The sequence below is a fragment of the Bos mutus genome, chromosome 3 (assembly GCF_027580195.1).
Source record: "Bos mutus isolate GX-2022 chromosome 3, NWIPB_WYAK_1.1, whole genome shotgun sequence".
In the NCBI taxonomy this organism is placed as follows: domain Eukaryota; kingdom Metazoa; phylum Chordata; class Mammalia; order Artiodactyla; family Bovidae; genus Bos; species Bos mutus.
In genome coordinates, this window is record NC_091619.1 from 92468106 (window position 1) to 92487662 (window position 19557).

The 19557-nt window shown below is 37.4% G+C and overlaps 1 protein-coding gene across 5 annotated transcripts in view; it reads right to left on the minus strand.

Annotated features, from left to right (window-relative positions):
- OSBPL9 (oxysterol binding protein like 9) overlaps nucleotides 1-19557 on the minus strand; it is a 266125-nt gene that overhangs the window by 62205 nt on the left and 184363 nt on the right. For all 5 annotated transcript variants that reach the window (XM_070368082.1, XM_005894723.3, XM_070368081.1 and 2 more), the window contains exon 4: nucleotides 12026-12102. In XM_070368082.1, coding sequence (XP_070224183.1) covers nucleotides 12026-12102 — 77 coding nt within the window. The remainder of the gene's footprint in view (nucleotides 1-12025; nucleotides 12103-19557) is intronic.

Consider the following 19557-nt stretch of genomic DNA (forward strand, 5'->3'; position numbering starts at 1 on the left):
ATGCAGGAGACATGGGTTTGATCCCTGGTCCAGGAGGATCCCAGAGGTCACAGAACTTAGCCCATGTGCCACAATTATTGAGCCTGTGCTCTCGAGCCACAACTACTGAAGCCCATACGCTCTAGAGCCAGCGCTCCATAATAAGAGAAGCCACCACAATGAAAAGCCCGAACAGTGCAACTAGAAAGCAGCCCCCAATTGTTGCAACTAGAGAAAAGCCTGTGCAGCAATGAAGACCAGCACAGTCAAAGATAATAAATAGAAAAATTTTTTAATATTTTAAAAAAGAAAAATACTGAGGAGATTTCTACTAATCTTAACTACCCAACTAGACACATAGCTATTATAGAAAAGAGGGTAGACTCAAGCTAACTAATACTAATAATTAGTTCAACTATCCTAAACTGCATCTTAAATACTAAATTAGCATGTATGTATATAATTATCATACCAAAGTATCTAGGTTTGAAAAAATGCTTCAGAATGGTTCTATTGTTTTTCTGGCCTCAATAACAAATTGAAATCTGAATTCTATCACATCTCTTTTATATATAATGATGTTTTACTTACAGATTCAATAGCATTTCTGGTGAGATTTCTACCAGCCCTCACTATTCCCCTCAGCCATATTCTTATAGATATCATGTCCTATCTCTCTACAGGCTTGAGATCAAAGCCAATATATAGTGAACAAATAGGAAAGGGCAAAATTAAAAGATTACAAGTCAGTAGCAATGAAATTCCAATTTGATAACCACCTAAGATACAGTCTACAGTGGGCTACAGAAACTTACACAGACAAGGACAAGTATAGCCAATTTCATGACTCAAATTATAATCACAGAAACCATTCAGTATAAAATTTTTAAAAATATCAACTCATTTATAGCATAGAAGCCAAAAACTTAAAGATCTATGAAAAATTAAAAGTGTTAAGTTGCTCAGTCGTGTCCAACTCTTTGTCACGCCACGAACTGTAGCCCACCAGGTTCCTCTGTCCACTAAATTCTCCAAGCAAGAATAATGAAGTGGGTAGCCATTCCCTTTTCCAGGAGATCTTCCTGACCCAGGGATCAAACCCAGGTCTCCTGCATTGCAGGGATTCTTTACCAATGAGCCACCAGAAAACCTATACAGGTCTATACTATTCAAACATCTACATTAGTGTATTCAAATTGGGGTCTAAACAAGTCTCTATATCTCTATCTTCTGTGTTTTAGTTTCTGATAACCTATAAAAATTAGTATAACCACACACTGAATCAGCAGTAACAACATCAAATTCAAGTGCTAACAAGTTACTTCATTGCCCAAGTTGTTTATCATCAAGTTGGTACCAAAAACTATCATTTGCCATAGAAGAGCCTTGACCATGAAAATGATATAAGTGTGAAGTCAAAGTCAAAGACCTCATGACACATGCTGTGCAAATGAAGGTTTTCCAGCAGTCAGAACACAGAAATGTGGAGAGATTACAGTTATCACATTCCACACAATAGTGTATGCATGTCAAATTGAAAAAGAATCTATTCCTTACAGTATCATATTCATGTTCAAAGTAGTGAACCACTTTAAGCAAGGCAGTACCATTCAGCACATTAACTTAACATTAATTTAGATTTTATTGTTTTGTGTTTTATTTGTATTTAACTTGCAATTTTCATTTAAATGTATGGTTACTTCTGTAAGATTTTAAACTTAAGAAGTTGATATAGATTTACATTTGCCCACATTAAATAACACTATGATATTTTATTTTAAACACTGGGATTCAAGAGTTTTTTCTTGCAAAAGTTTTTTTTTTTTTTTAAATGGGTCCATTTACTCAAGTAAAACTTTTATAACTGTATGATATCCAGACCTGTTGCTATAATTCATAATACATTACATAAATTAGGATAGATACTGCAAAACATACAAGATATAACATCCTAAATCTTATTACATGATCAATCATTTGCTTAGGAATCTCTCAGCATTTAGTCGGTACTAAAGCGTACAAGGGTAAATAAAGAATTGAAATGCTTGATTTCATTAATTAGTGTCATCAGATATCTACTAAATGCCTCTTACAGGCTAAAAAGAGGGAATTAAGAAGCTTAGCAGCCCCTCCGGCCTCTCTCAAGGAATGAAGTTGGCTGCAAATTCATGAAAAGATACCACAACCTAAATACAAGTTTAGAGTAACTACTGGAAATTCAACATAGGTGTCGAAAGGAGAGAGGCTTCAGTTGTCTTCTTCCATCCTCAGACTATCCTAATTGTAATTCACAGTTACCCACCAAACAACAGGAACAATACTAAAAAAAAAGAATAAAGGAAAGATAGAAGGAAAGGGAGAAGCTACAAGGGATCCTCCAGATGAATTTTCATTAATCAGAATGGAAGGAAAAACAGAATAAATATTTATGAATACCTTCCATCTCAAAAGAGAAGGCAATGGCAACACACTCTTGCTTGGCAAATCCCATGGACAGAGGAGCCTGGTGGGCTGCAGTCCATGGGGTCGCTAGGAGTTGGACACGACTGAGCGACTTCACTTTTACTTTTCACTTTCACGCATTGGAGAAGGCAATGGCAACCCACTCCACCATCTCAAAAGTAATAATATGTTGGAGATATGATAATACCTTAGCACAACTACTTTATTAAGGTTTTATATATACCTTTAAGGAGAAGGGAAAAGATACTCACTCCAGTATTCTGGCCTGGAGAATTCCACAGATTGTACAGTCCATGGGTCACAAAGAGTCTGACACAATTGAGAGACTTTCACTTTCTAAAGATCAGGTAGTTTAAAAGAGGTTTAAAAGACTGATTACACAGAATGGAACCAGGAATGATATCTACGTAGAGCATCAAGTACATGCAGGGACAGGCGGTAGAAATTTAGGGTGGGATATAATCGAACAGATAGTGAAATCCCTTAAAAAGAATTTTCATTTCATTCTACAGGCAAATGCAAACCACTAAAGGTTTCTCACAGTTACGGAGGCCTTAAGATCATTAATTACAGATGTTCAGTTCATAGGACGAAGAAAGGAATAGGTTCAGGAATATTAGGAGGGCACTAGAAACAGAGTTAGTCAGATATAAGAAAAATGATAGTCAACGTGAGCACAGGAGTGTAAGTAATTCTATTAAAAAGGGAGGAGAGGAAAAAAAGAAGAAAAGAAGTCCCCAGGCTTGGCAAGTTAGAAGTTATTACCTGAAAAAACCTCAACTTTCAAACCTCAATGGATCAGACTATAATATTAAGAAACATAAAAAATGGATAAAGAGATGGATTTGAGGAAAAAAGAGCTGATAAGACACTTTTAGCCTTGTTGAGGTTGAATTTCAGAAGATATCTACTAGGCAAAATCCACGAGGAAAGAATTGAGGACTTAAGGGAGAAGCTAAATAGCAAAAGAGATATAAAGATGGGGGAAGGGAAGAAAGTCATCTACACAGAAGTTTCAACTGAATTCATGGAAATAGTGGGGACTGCTGGAGGGTAAATAAGGTCATAGTCTAAAGGAAATATCATGTAGTCAAGATTATGGGGGTATTATTAACTTGAAAGAGAATATTTTTTTGCTTTGAAATATGCAAAGCATAGAAAGAAAAAATTAGGTGCAGTCACTTATAACTATTGAAGAAGTAGTGAGATCTTTTCTATAACAAGGGAGTGGACTATATTAGATACTAAATAGTAATTTTAAAAAGACCCACTGTGGGAATTTAACTGGCAATCAAAAAGAAATCAATTAAGAAGACAAATATTTACAGAAATTTGATTAAAGTTAGACAAAATTTAAAGTGACAGATAAAGCCATCTTGATTTTGTGACCTCCAAATAGAAGCAGAGAAATATAACAGCTGGGGGCACTGGGGAATAGAAATTAGAATGGCATCACTTCAGTTTAGTTGCTCAATCGTCTTCGACTCTTTGCGACCCCATGTACTACAGTATGACTGGGCTCCCTGCTCATCACCAACTCCTGGAGTTTACTCAAACTCATGTCCATCCAGTTGGTGATGCCATCCAACCATCTCATCCTCTGTCGTCCCCTTCTCCTCCTGCCCTCCATCTTTCCCAGCATCAGGGTCTATTGAAATAGGTCAGTTCTTCGCATCAGGTGGCCAAAGTACTGGAGTTTCAGCTTCTGCATCAGTCCTTCCAATGAATATTCAGGACTGATTTCCCTTAGGATGGACTGGTTAGATCTCCTTGCAGTCCAAGGGATTCTCCAAGAGTATTCTCCAACACCACAGTTCAAAAGCATCAATTCTTCGGTGCTCGGTTTTCTTTATAGTCCAACTCTCAAATCCATACATGACTACTGGAAAAACCATAGCTTTGACTATTGTTGGCAAAGTAATGTCTCTGCTTTTTAATATGCTATCTAGGTTGGTTGTAACTATTCTTCCAAGGAGCAAGCGTCTTTTAAAATTTTACTGCTGCAGTCACCATCTGCAGTAAGTTTGGAGGCCCCCAAAATAAAATGTCACTGTTTCCATTGTTTCCCCCTCTATTTGCCATGAAGTGATGGGACCGGATGCCATGATCTTAGTTTTCTCAATGTTGTGCTTTAAGCCTACTTTTTCACTCTCCTCTTTCACTTCATCAAGAGGCTCTTTGAAGGCACTTTCATCAAGAGCCTTCATGAAGAAGGCTCTTCTCTTCTTCACTTTTCTGCCATAAGGGTGGTGTCATCTGCATATCTGAGGTTACTGATATTACTCCCAGCAATCTTGATTCCACCTTATGTTTCATTCAGCCCAGCATTTCTCATGATGTACTCTGCATATAAGTTAAATAAGCAGGGTGACAATATACAGCCTTGACGTACTCCTTTTCCTATTTGGAACCAGTTTGTTGTTCCATGTCCTGTTGCTTCCTGACCTGCATACAGATTTCTCAGGAGGGAGGTCAAGTGGTCTGGTATTCCCATCTCTTTCAGAATTTTCCACAGTTTGTTGTGATCCACACAGTCAAAGGCTTGGGCATAGTCAAGAAAGCAGAAATAGATGTTTTTCTGGAACTCTCGCTTTTTCGATGATCCAACGGATGTTGGCAATTTGATCTCTGGTTCCTCTGCCTTTTCTAAATACAGCTTGAACATCTGGAGGTTCACGGTTCACTTATTGCTGAAGCCTGGCTTGCAGAATTTTGAGCATTAGTTTGCTAGCATGTAAGATGAGTGCAATTGTGCAGTAGTTTGAGCATTCTTTGGCATTGCCTTTCTTTGGGATTGGAAAGAAAACTGACCTTTTCCAGTCATATGGGCACTGCCAAGTCTTCCAAATTTGCTGGCATATTGAGTGCAGCACTTTCACAACATCGTCTTTTAGGATTTGAAATAGCTCAGTTGGAATTCCATCACCTCCACTAGCTTTGTCTGTGGTGATGTTTCCTAAGGCCCACTTGACTTCACATTCCAGGATGTTTGGCTCTAGGTGAGTGATCACACCATCATGATTATCTGGGTCATGAAGATCTTTTTTTGTCCACTTCTTCCATGTATTCCTGCCACCTCTTCTTAATCTCTTCTGCTTCTGTTAGGTCCATATCATTTCTGTTCTTTATTGTACCCCTCTGCATGAAATGTTCCCTTGATATCTCTAATTTTCTTGAAGAGATCTCTAGTGTTTCCCATTCTATTGTTTTCCTCTATTTCTTTTCATTGATCACTGAGGAAGCCTTTCTTATCTCTCCTTGCTATTCTTTGGAACTCTGCATTCAAATGGGTATGTCTTTCCTTTTCTCCTTTGCCTTTCGCTTCTCTTTTTTTCACAGCTATTTTAACAGTGCAAAATATCCAGGGACAAGAAATTTTAAGGGTGATTCCAAAATCTATGTTGAAGAAACAGACCATCATATCTACACGGGGGAGTGAGATAAGCAAAACTAGGAAGGTGTGAAATGGCCAGGAAAAATGGAGAAGTAGAGCTCAGACCAAAATGAGAGAAGAAAAGTCCAGAAGAAGTAAAGTGCTAGAGGAAGATGAAGTAAGAAAACTGTGGTCAAATAGAAAACACTTTTAAATTCAGTATTTTGGAGATAGTGAAGCTTTTAGTAATGACAAGGCCACAGCAGTATAATTTAATGGCTAAATTAAAGTTCACTGAAAAAGGAAGACATATAAATACTTTCTCCAACACCCATTTGGATGAGCACTTCATGAGTATCTATTCATGGATGTGTAACAATATGTTAGACATCTCAAAGAATATGATACACAGCAATGTAAAAGCAGTCTATACATCATGTGTTTATTCATTAATTCCTTCATCAATTCTTTCTTTAATTAACATTTATCAAGCACCATTTAGAATGCCAAGTACTGGGGGTAGGAATGGTAAAAGTAGCTGTAGCTTTTGTCCTATATTCTTTCCTTGTGGATTTTGACAGTTGGATGTCTCCCTGAAATTCAACCTTGGCAAGACTAAAATTGCTTATCAACTCTTTCTCCTCAAACCCATGTCTTCATCCAGTTTTTCTGTTTCTGTTAATGACAGCATTATAGTCTGAGCTGTTGAGGTTTGAAAGTTGAGTATTAGTAATCGCTTAAAATTTGTTATTATTTTTTAGTCACTAAGTTGTGTCCAACTTTTTTACAACCCCATGGACTGTGGCCCACGAAGTTCCTCTGTCCATGGGATTTCCTAGGCAAGAATACTGGAGTGGGTTGCCAGTTCCTTCTTCAGGGGATCTTCCTGACCCAGGGATCGAACCTGCATCTCTTACATTGGCTGGCGGATTCTTTACCACTAAGCCACGTGGGAAGTTTTTTTGTTTTTGTTTTTTACCAACTTCTTACTATAGCCAGGCATTATTTCAATAAATTTGCATTTAGCTCATTTAATCATCAAAACAGCACTGAAGAATAGGTTTTATTATCCTCTTTTTATACATGAGGACACTGGAACTCAGAGTGATGCAGAAACCAAGTCATTATGCCTCCAAAATCAAGTCTTTCACCATACTTCACCATCTTTGGAAAAAATCTCTTTACCTTTTTTGCCAGAATAATTCACATTTAATTACATATCTCTAAATGTCCTATTTCCTGTGTGTATTAACTTTAGAAAAAATATATAAATAAATTACATTCATGTATTTTAAAATATCAAAGCTATCAGTATTTAAGACTTCCCAAAGTTATCCCTTTCATTTTGTTATTCCAAAAGACAGGTAAGCGCTCTTCTTAGTAAAAGCTCATGTATTCCAAAATTGGATAAAAGTAGGTACCTTAAGAAGTCTGCATCATATCTGATGAGGTGGGAATTATATATACTTAAAGGATAACAAGAAGAATATTATAAGAACTCAGTAAACTGTGCAACAAGTATGACATTCAAAGAAGAGATCACTGAGTTTGGTGGCTGAGGGAGGAGGGGTTGGTTGGGAGAGGCTCCACAGAAGAGGTCAGTTCTGAACTGGACTTTGAAGAAAGAGGCAGAACACAAAGGCAGAGTGGAGGGAGATGGTATTACAGGCAGACAGAATATCACATATAGGAATGCAGAGATCAGAAATGAAAAGATGGGTTCAGAGGAAAGCAAGTAAGCAGCAGCACTTTAGTAGATTTATGTAGAGGCAGCACTCTAGTAGGTTTATAGAAATGTCTAGAAGAAAATAGATCACACAGAGACTTGAATATCAGTCTAACCAACTGTGGAGGGAATATTATCTGCCACTTACAGTCTAATCTGATTCCTAAAATACTTGTCTTCTTATTGGATCATAAATTTCCTAAAACGATGCTACTCATTTACACAACTGCCTAAATTGAAAACTCAGATGACCATTATATCTACTACTGTGGGCAGGAGTACTTTAGAAGAAATGGAGTAGCCATCATAGTCAACAAAAGAGTCTGAAATGCAGTACTTAGATGCAATCTCAAAAACGTCAGAATGATCTCTGTTTGTTTCCAAGGCAAACCATTCAATATCACAGTAATTCAAGTCTATGCCCCGACCAGTAAAGCTGAAGAAGCTGAACTTGAACTATTCTATAAAGACCTACAAGACCTTTTAGAACTAACACCCCAAAAAGATGTCCTTTTCATTACAGGGGACTGGAATGCAAAAGTAGAAAGTCAAGAAACACCTGGAGTAACAGGCAAATTTGGCCTTGGAGGACAGAATGAAGCAGGGCAAAGGCTAACAGAGTTTTGCCAAGAGAACACACTGATCATAGCAAACACCCTCTTCCACAACACAAGAGAAGACTCTACACATGGACATCACCAGATGGTCAATACCGAAATTAGATTGATTATATTCTTTGCAGTCAATGATGGAGAAGCTCTATACAGTCAGCAAAAACAAGACCAGGAGCTGACTGTGGCTCAGATCATGAACTCCTTATTGCCAAATTCAGACTTAAATTGAAGAAAGTAGGGAAAACACTAGACCATTCAGGTATGACCTAAATCGAATCCCTTATGATTATACAATGGAAGTGATAAATAGATCTAAGGGACTACATCTGATAGAGTGCCTGATGAACTATGGACAGAGGTTCGTGACACTGTACAGGAGATAGGGATCAAGACCATCCCCAAGAAAAAGAAGTGTAAAAAGGCAAAATGGCTGTCTGAGAAGGCCTTACAAATAGCTGTGAAAAGAAGAGAAAAGCAAAGAAGAAAAGCAAAGATATACCCATTTGAATGCAGAGTTCCAAAGAATAACAAGGAGAGATAAGAAAGCCTTCCTCAGCAATCAATGCAAATAAATAGAGGAAAACAACAGAATGGGAAAGTCTAGAGATCTCTTCCAGAAAATAGGAGATCCCAAGGGAACATTACATGCAAAGATGGACTCAATAAAGGACAGAAATGGTACGGACCTAACAGAAGCAGAAGATATTAAGACGAGGTGGCAAGAATACACAGAGGAACTGTACGAAAAAAGAGCTTCACAACCCAGATAATCACAATGGTGTGATCACTCACCTTGAGCCAGACATCCTGGAATGTGAAGTCAAGTGGGCCTTAGGAAGCATCACTATGAACAAAGCTAGTGGAGGTGATGGAATTCCAACTGAGGTATTTCAAATCCTAAAAGATGATGTTGTGAAAGTGCTGCACTCAATATGCCAGCAAATTTGAAAAATGCAGCAGTGGCCACAGGACTGGAAAAGGTCAGTTTTCATTCCAATCCCAAAAAAGGCAATGCCAAAGAATGCTCAAACTACCACACAATTGCACTCATCTCACACGCTAGGAAAGTAATGCTTGAAATTCTCCAAGACAGGCTTCAGCAATACATGAACCACGAACTTCCAGGTGTTCAAGCTGGTTTTAGAAAAGGCAGAGGAACCAGAGATCAAATTGCCAACATACTCTGGATCATCGAAAAAGCAAGAGAGTTCCAGAAAAACATCTATTTCTGCTTTATTGACTATGCCCAAGCCTTTGACTGTGTGGATCACAATAAACTGTGGAAAACTCTGAAAGAGATGGGAATACCAGACCACCTGACCTGCCTCTTGAGAAACCTGTATGCAGCTCAGGAAGCAACAGTTGGAATTGGACATGGAACAACAGACTGGTTCCAAGTAAGAAAAGGAGTACCTCAAGGCTGTACATTGTCACCCTGCTTATTTAACTTATATGCAGAGTACATCATGAGAAATGCTGGGCTGGAAGAAGCACAAGCTGGAATCAAGGTTGCTGGGAGAAATATCAATAACCTCAGATATGCAGGTGACACCACCCTTATGGCAGAAAGTGAAGAAGAACTAAAGAGCCACTTGATGAAAGTGAAAGAGGAGAGTGAAAAAGTTGGCTTAAAGCTCTACATTCGGAAAACTAAGATCATGGCATCTGATCCCATCACTTCATGGGAAACAGATGGGGAAGAAATGAAAACAGTGGCTGCCTTTATTCTTTGGGGCTCCAAAATCACTGCAGATGGTGACTGCAACCATGAAATTAAAAGATGCTTACTCATTGGAAGGAAAGTTATGACCAAGCTAGACAGCATATTCAAAAGCAGAGATATTACTTTGCCAACAAAGGTCCGTCTAGTCGAGGCTACGGTTTCTCCAGTAGTCATGTATGGATGTGATAGTTGGACTATAAAGAAAGCTGAGCGCCGAAGAATTGATGCTTTTGAACTGTGGTATTGCAGAAGACTCTTGAGAGTCCCTTGAAAAGCAAGGAGATCCATCCAGTCCATCCTAAAGGAAATCAGTCATGGGTGTTCATTCAAAGGTCTGATGTTGAAGCTGAAACTCCAATACTTTGGCCACCGGATGCAAAGAACTGACTCATTTGAAAAGACCCTGATGCTGGGAAATATTGAGGGCATGAGGAGAAGGGGATGACAGAGGATGAGATGGTTGGATGGCATCACCAACTCAATGGACATGAGTTTGGATGAACTCTTGGTGTTGGTGATGGACAGGGAGGCCCGGCATGCTGCAGTTCATGGGTTCACAAAGAGTCGGACACAACTGAGGACTGAAATGAACTGAACTTGAAAAGAAATTTATGAAGGAATTCATAGAATTTCTTCATAGTACACCCAAGCCAGACATGCTTATAAAGTTGCTTTTAAAAAGTACAGCTCGCTCACAGAGTAACTTTAGAGATCTCTGATTTCAACTCCATATTCATTTCCTACAGTTTCTTAATAGCCATATCCTCACATATTATTTTAAATAATCTATTTGAACAACTTTCAAAGTGATGGGGAGTTCGCTGTCTTGTAGGACCTGGGATTTCCTAAACTAACTGGTCTAAGTAAGCCAATTCCTGGTATGTGCATGCATGCTTAAGTTGCTTCTGTCATGTCTGACTCTTTGCAACCCCATGGACCGTAGCCCTCCATGCTCCTCTGTCCATGGGATTCTCCAGGCAAGAATACTGGAGTGGATTGCCGTGCCCTCCTCTAGGGGATCTTCCCAACCCAGGGATCAAACCCATGTCTCTTATATATCCTGCATTGGTAGGTGGGTTCTTTACCACCAGCACCCCCTGGGAAGCCCCCATTCCTGATATAGGACAAATTAAGTAGACAAAGGATTACAAAACATCAGTTTTCTATGATTCAGTCCTGTAAATCCAAATAATCAAAACAAAATCCTCTATATATACCACAATATAAGCTCTTTCAATGGAGAACACAGAAAACTATCTTTAGTATGGTAGATTAGACATTTATTGTTTTTGTCACCTAGCATCTTTTTCCCCCATTCTGACTCTGCCTGGGGACAGCAAGGACCACCTTCCCCCCCCAACTGCTACATGTTTCTGATGTAGAGGTAAGTCCTATTACCAAGAGGTGGAACATATGACTGTGAAATTATGACTGGTTAGGACTGGGAAAGTGACTGAAGCTAAGGTATCAGCACTAATACTCTTAATCCAGAAAGAACAACAGCCTCCTATGGATCTGGAGTTCCACCGACAGGAGGCTGAAATTGCTGCTTCCATTTTACTACCACAAAGGGAGAATCTATCTAAAAATAAAGTCAACCCAGAATAACTTAGACGGAGAAACAGATGGGGATCTGGGTCCTCATGACATTATTTAAATGCCTACTTCAAACCACACCCAAGTTAAATGTGTTTTTTCCTTAAACCAAGTTTGGATTTTTTTCTTTCACTTTCACCCTTAAGAGTACTACCCACAACAGTAACTGCCAAATCCTACAAAAAGAAAAGTAGGTCAACTTCTGAGCACTTTATCTATTATCATGCATTATTATATAATTTGGCTATACCAATAACCAACTTACATATTAAATTTAAAAAATGAGCCTGGCACATTTTAATTTTAACACAGCATTTCAGTTTCAACATTGCCTTGTAATGTTTTGTTTCTAGACAAAAATCAGTATTTTAAGCAGAAGAAAATGACTATAACTTTATATATATTATAACACTGTAAAGGCAAAAATAAACAACTCGGAAATTAAAAGTTTCCATTACATCCTATTAGCTATTTAAAAAAAAAACAAAAAAACACAGAAAACAAACAAAAAAACCTAGTGAACTATCCAGAAGCCATGTAAAGATTCTTACTTGAAGCTGAAGAGTATGTCGAAGAATAGTTTCTTCTAAGGCATGGATCCACTTCTCTCGCTCATCAGCATCACGAGCTGGAATAAAAGTTTATAAAAAGCAAAACCTTAATACCTACAATACAGCTCCATAATTGGAAGCAAAAATTTTAAATCATGATTCTAAATAGAAAAGGTTTTTGGTTGTGCCATTTCCTTAACAGGTTTTATCTTTCTATTCTTCTCAAATATGCAACCTAATTGCAGCAATTTATAACGAAGAGAATAAATATGTTCAACAATTGCAGGCTACCTTCCCACTGGGAATAATTAGAAAAGTTAAAATAATTTAAAATAACTGTTTTGAAAGCTTCAGAAAATAGCAAGATAGTAAAGAATTAACGGGCCAAAATCTAGGAAAAGACAAACATCCAGCCTGGTATTTAAGGGCCACTGTCCTCCTAGAGGCATTGTATATTTCAAAAGAGGAGTTATAGACTGAGCAACTTCTTAAAAGACTTGTTATTATGTATGAGCAGGGGACATATATACGGGGACTCCATGTACTTTCTGCTCAATTTTTCTGGGAACCTAAAACTACTCTAAAAACATCTGTTGGATGTTTGTCAGGCCAAAAATTAGGAGAGCAAGGCCGACCAACAGTGGTGGCTCTGGCAAACAGCTCAGGTTTTGATTGGGACCTCAAAGGGCTGCACCTTGGGATTAAGAATAAAACAGGGACTTCCCTGGCAGTCCAGTGGTTAAGACTTCACCTTCTAATGCCAAGGTGTGTGGGTTCAACCCCTGGTTAGAGAGCTAAGATCCCACATGCCTGGAGACTACATAAAACAGAAGCAATATTGTAACAAATTCGATACAGACTTTAAACATGGTCCACATCAAAAAAAAAAAGACTAAAACAGAATTAAAACCGTTGCTCAGTCATGTGGATCATCCAGAAAAATCCTGATGCCTGAAAGAAATTAAAACTACCCCAAGTTGTTACTGACTCTAAACATCCAGCTAGCAAAAGCAAATGAATATATTTTCTATAGAAAGATAACATCATATCAGCTTCCAAATTATTTTTATAAACAATTTTTAAATACAATGACTAGCACATAACCAAAGATAACCAAAGGTATACAAGGAGACAAAACCACACATAAATGAGAAATCAAATGATAGAAACAGATCAATAAGAGCTCCAGATATTTGAACAAACAGTCCCACAACTGAAAAGTAACTATGTTTTAATTCATTCAATAAAAGACTGGAAACTTTGACAGAGCCTTAGAAACTATTTTATAAATTATATGGGTTCTTTAAATAATTAAATATAAATTACAAAATTAAAACAACATAATAAGCAAAATTAAGAACTCAGTGAATGAGTCTGACAGCAGATTAAATCGGCTAAAGAGACAATGAGAGAACTGGAGAAGAGACCAGAAGAAACTCATCAGAACAAAAGACGAGTCAAAGAGAGAAAATATAGAAGAAAGGGAGAGCAACACAGACAGTAAGAGGGTGTAATATGCATGTGATTGAAATACCAAAAGAAGACAAAAGAGAGAAGGGACTAGAAGCACTACCTGATGAAGAATTTTTCAAAACAAGATGAAAGACATTAAGCCACGGATTTCAGAAGCCCAGGCTTCCCTGGTGGCTCAGATAGTAAAAAAATCTGCCTGTAATGTAGGAGACCCGGGTTTGATCCCTAGATGGAGAAGATTCCCTGGAGAAGGGTATGGCAACCCACTCCAGTATTCTGGCCTGGAGAATTCCATGGACAGAAGAGCCTGGAGGGCTACAGTCCATAGGGTCACAAAGAGTCAGATACGACTGAGTGACTAACACACACAAGAATTCTAAGCAGGCTGAATCAAAGAAAATCCACAGCTAGACCCATCCCAGCCAAAATTTACTACAAACCAAAGACAGAGGAAATATTTTTAAAATAGCTAGGGGTGAGATCTAAACAGTTTTGTAACTATTAGGTGAGGTCACAGAAAAAGTGTACTTTCGGTAGATCAAAAATATTCTATATTAAAATAATTGAAAAGTCATCCCATTAAGGAAACTCCAGACCCAGAAAGTTTTACCAGAGCACTCTGTCAGACATTTATGAAGAAAGAATGCCAATCAAACACAAAATATTCCAGAGAAAAGAAAAAGAAGAACACTCCCCAACTCTTTTAAGGTCAGAATAACTTTGATATTAACCTGACAAGACTATCATAAGAGAAAAAAATTTAAGGCAACTCTAATGCAAAAAGGATATGCAAAAATTCTTTATAAAACTTAATATGTCAAATTGAAGTTGAGTTTATTCCAGAAATACAAGGTTGGTTGAATATGGAAAAAAATCAAGCAACATCAAACAAGATAAAAATACATATGAATAAGGTTAATCACTGTAGCATTGTTTATAATTACAAAATACTATAAAACAACCTAAATGCTTAGATAGAGGAAGATGCTTGAATAAACCATGGAGTACAGTGCAAGTGTAAAAAAGAGAACAAGGAGGATCACTTTTGAGTGATTTGGAGTGATTTTTCAGATATATTATTCGATGAAAACAAAGAAGAAAGAAAGAAGGGGATATAAGAAAATATACTCACATGTGCTGGTTTGTGCAAAATAAATACAAGGAGGATGAACTATAAACTAATGAGATTGGTTACCTGCAAAGCACAGTGGGAAAGTATGGAAATCAGGAAAAACAGGAATGAGTTAGTAGGGGTTCAGAGGCAGCAATACTTCTCTGAATTTATCATTTTGTATATACTTAGACTCTTTAAAGCCACAGTAATATTTCACATTCTCCCCTCAGATAAATAATTTAAATCAACCAGGATGGGGAGAGGGTACCCAAAATACAATGTAATTCTGTGTATGTGTTCAGTCATGTCCAACTCTTTGGGATCTTCATGGACAATAGCCTGCCAGGCTCCTCTGTCCATGGGATTATTCAGGCAAGAATACTGGAGTGGGTTGCAATTTTCCTCTCCAGGGGATCTCCCCAACCCAGGGATTCAGCCCACGTCTCCTGCATCTCCTATATTGGCAGGCAGATTCCTTACCACTGAGCTACCTGGGAAAATATAATATCAACAGTAATAACTTAACCTAACTGTATTACAAATGAATAAGACAACCACACTGAAGGGTACGAGGAATAAAAAAGAAAAAATTAAGCCCAACTAACTTTGAAAACAGTATTCTAACTAGACAATGCAAGGCTAAACCGAAACAGAACCATACACAAATACTGTACAAAAATTGCACAAGTACTATAAATCTGGTTTTCACAGGAGTACAGTTGAGCAATTCTGTAACTACAAACAAGTGAATATATTGTAGATAATGCCAATTATGTAGATAATGCTGGTTTCTCAGTGTCTGAGGGAAAAAAATTACAAATGAGGAAAGTGAGAAGGATAGAATGAGCGATATGGTATTAAGAATAGAAAAGGAGGTATCACTATGAACTCAGGGTTCTAGATAGGGAGACAGAAAGACAGGAAGTGCATGAAAAAGAATGGGGGCATGTCAAAAGGAAAAAGGAGCCAAACTGAAGGAGTTCCAAAAACCAAAGCCTAAAGAATGTGAGTAGTATAATAACTGATAGTATTGAATTATAATCCAAAGAATAAAATAAATATCTAAGAGTACACTATTGATATAAATTACTTGAATAAATAGATGGGGAAGAAGACACAGTTCTTTCTTCGGAAGAATTACAATTCATAAGTATAGCATGAATGAAAGAAATGTTTAAATCACCTGTAGACAAATACAACATTAATAATTACTGAAGGTAGGACTGGCCAATGGCATACTAATAGCTAAAAACAGTGGGCAAAAGTTTGAGGAGAAAGAAGGTATTAGCAGAGTCTCAAAGTATCTCTCCCAATATATTTATTAACTATGAAGGGAAAATCAGTAATTTTATAATGGACAAGTCTGGCAGACACCACCTTAATCCAGTGATCAAGATTAATATCACCAGTAACAAATTTCTTGATATTATATACCACTCTCTCGATATGACCCACTGACAAGGAAACAGCATCACTTCTGTAGTATTCTTACCAAAAACACATAATCTCACTCTAATCATGAGAAAACATCAGATAAACCCAAACTGAGAGGCATTCTACAAAATAACTAAAACTCACCAAAAATGTCAAAGTCACGAAAGACAAGAGGAGTAAGGAACTGTCATAACTAAAGGCAATATGGGATCTGAGATTGAACCCTGGAACAGAAAGGGGCATTAAAAGGGGAAAATCACATGAGCTCTGTGCTTTAGTTAAAAGTATTGTACCAAATGGGTAGAAGATTCAGCTCAGGACATCAGAGTCTGAAAAGGACAAGGAGGGCATACATCAAACCAAGAAACAACCTGGCATTGGGTAACAAAGCCAGCAGGATGAAAAGGAAAATTACACAATGGAAAAGTCCAGCATGGGGAGTCAGAGCCCAAGATGGAGTCTATGCTGGGCAGGGGGATTGGGTCAGGCTGGTACAAGTGGAATGAGGGGACATCCACACAAGGAAGTGAGTGATGATGGGAAACTAACTGCATACAGAGGGATTGATCAAATGAGTAAATATAACAAGGATAAAGGGTTTCTGGTTGTTGGATAGTTACAAAAACGGTAAGGGAGAAAACCAGAATGATTTCTGCAATGTTAGGCTGGAAATACAGGTATCAGTATGAACTAATAGTTTTTAATATTTATGTAAATAAATACATATGGAAATATGTACATGAATACACATGTATGTACACATGTATATAACATTCATATGTTTCTTATCTCTGAGAGGGCCTGGGCACCATGAGAGCCATCAGCAATAAGTACACCTAGCATCAGGTACTGATTTCTGATTTCTAAATATCTTTCTCCATTACAAGGAACTAGGGCTCCTTGGAAAAATGGTTGATTTCAGGACTGGGACAGGGAAGATAGAAAACTCGCCTGGAACATCTTTTTTGTGCCTGAAAGTTAAAGAAGAAAATACTCAGAGAATGATAGGAACATGTCAACAGAACACAGAAGTCAGCTTAAAAAAAAATCCTACTGGCCAAATTAAGGACACTTTGAGCATTAAAATAATGATAGCAAAGAATTATAATCCATTGAGTAAAACAGGAAACCATGAGTTAGCACTGATACATATATATTGAAGGTTTGCTCAGAAATGGGATTTTGCATAGCTTCAAAATACCCCCACAAAATATCAAGAAAGGAAAAAGATAAAATACCACCTCAATCATGTGATCAAAGTAAATGTCATTAGTTATGGAACAAACTGAAATCCTGTGAAAAGAACAAAGAATCACTTCTGTGATCTTCAGGCCAGATATGTAATCTGCACCATGAAGAAACATTAGGAGAAAACAGAGGGACAGTCTACAAAATAATTAGCCTCTAATCTTTTAAAGTGTCAAAGTCATAAAACTCAAGGAAAGACTGAGTAGCTGTTCCAGACTAAAGGAGACTATTAAATGTGACAACTAAACGCAAACTGTGATTCTGAACCAGATCCTCCTGCTATAAAGGACATTATTGGAACAACTGGCAAAACCTGAATAGACTCGAAGGAGTAGATGGTTTTAATGCATCAATGTTAATTTCCTGATTTTAATGGTTGCATAGTGTGTTTACAAGAAAATTTCCTTGTTTGCAGGAAATAAATATATAATAAAAAAACATTCAGGGGCGATGGGACTTCCAGTTAACAACAACCTTCAAACAGTTTTGGGAGGGCAAAGTTCTTTGTACTGTATTTGCAACCTTATTGTAAATGCAAGATTATTTGAAATTCTTAAAAATTATACTTTAAAAACATTATTATGATAAAGAAGACATAAATAAATGGAAAAACCATTTTATGAGTTAGAATATTCAAATGGATCTACAGATTAAATGCAATGCAAATTAAAATTCCAAAGGCACTTTGGGAAATCAGTCAAACTGATTCTGAAATATAAATCAGGGAACTCCCTGGTGGGCCAGTGCTTAGGATTCAGTGCTTCCACTGCAGGGGAATGGGTTCAGTCCCTGGATGGGGAACCAAAGATCCTGCAAGCTGCCTGACTTGGCCAAAAAAAAAAAAAGAAAAATGGTACAAAATGTAAAGAATAGCCAAGTCCTTGAAAAGACAGAAGCATTTTAGAGGGTTTAGTCTATTACATATAAAGTCTTATAAAGCTATAATAATTAAGAAAATGTGATACTGGAACAGGATAAATAATAAACCAATGAAGCAGAACATAGACCAGAAACAGACCCACCCATAAATACAGACACTTGGTTAGTGCTAAGTATGGCTCTGAAGAGCAATAAGGAACAATCTTTCAATAAATGGTGCTAGGATAATATGGGTGAAAAAAAAAATGAAACCTGAACCTACCTTATACTATACACAAAAGTAAAATCCAGGTGATTTCTTAATTCTTAAATGTGAAAGAAAAACAACACATCTTCCAGAAGGTAAAACAGGAGAATATCATCTTAACTTTGGGACAGAAAAAAGCTTGTTAGGGTACAAAACTTAAGCAAGATATAAAGACAACAACTGATAAATCTAACTACATCAATTTGAGAGTAGCACTGAAATACATACATTACCACAAGTGAAAGAGATACCTAGTGGAAAGTTGCTGTATAACACAGGAAGCTCAACTGGTGCTCTGTGACAACCTAGGGGGGTGGTTTGGGATGGGCAGTGGGAGGGAGATTCAAGAGGGAGGGGACATATGTATAATTATGGCTGATTCACATCATTGTATGGTAGAAACCAACACAACATTGTAAAGCAATTATCCTCCAATTAAAAAAAAATCAAAGTACAAACTTAACAATTTGAGTTCATCAAAATACACCACTTAAAGAATATCATGGTAAGCCACTGTGACATATGAAGTCAAAGAACAAGGACTTCAGAGCCAGAACATCCCGTTCAACTCTGAACTTTGCTGTCTATTAACCATATGACTTTCAACAAGTTACTTAACCTTTCTAAGCCTCAATGTTCTTATCTATAGAAGGAGGACAATAATGGTATCTATAAGATTATTACAAAGGTAAAATGAGTTAGTCCAAATATAACACTTGGACAGGTAAATGGTATAATTATTATTATCATCACTGTTGAGCATTTATTATGACTTATCCCTGACCCCAAGGAACTCAAAAATTTAGTAAGAAGACAGATTTGTACTTAGTTGCATAAATACATGGCTTATGTCACCACCATGCCTGACAAATCCCATGGATAGAGGAGCCTGGTGGGCTGCAGTCCTTGGGGTCACAAGAGTTGCAAAGGACTTACTGATTAAACAACAACAACATCACCACTAAAGGGTGTAAATGAAAAATCAGGGAAGACCTCCTTAAGGAGTTTAGATCTCAAAGAATAAGAATCAGTTTGTGAAGCAGAGAAAGATAAGGATATCCTGAAAGTGGAAAGACATTAACGAAAGACACTGAAGCATGAAAAGAGTACAAATTAGAAAACTGGTTTAAATGTGTG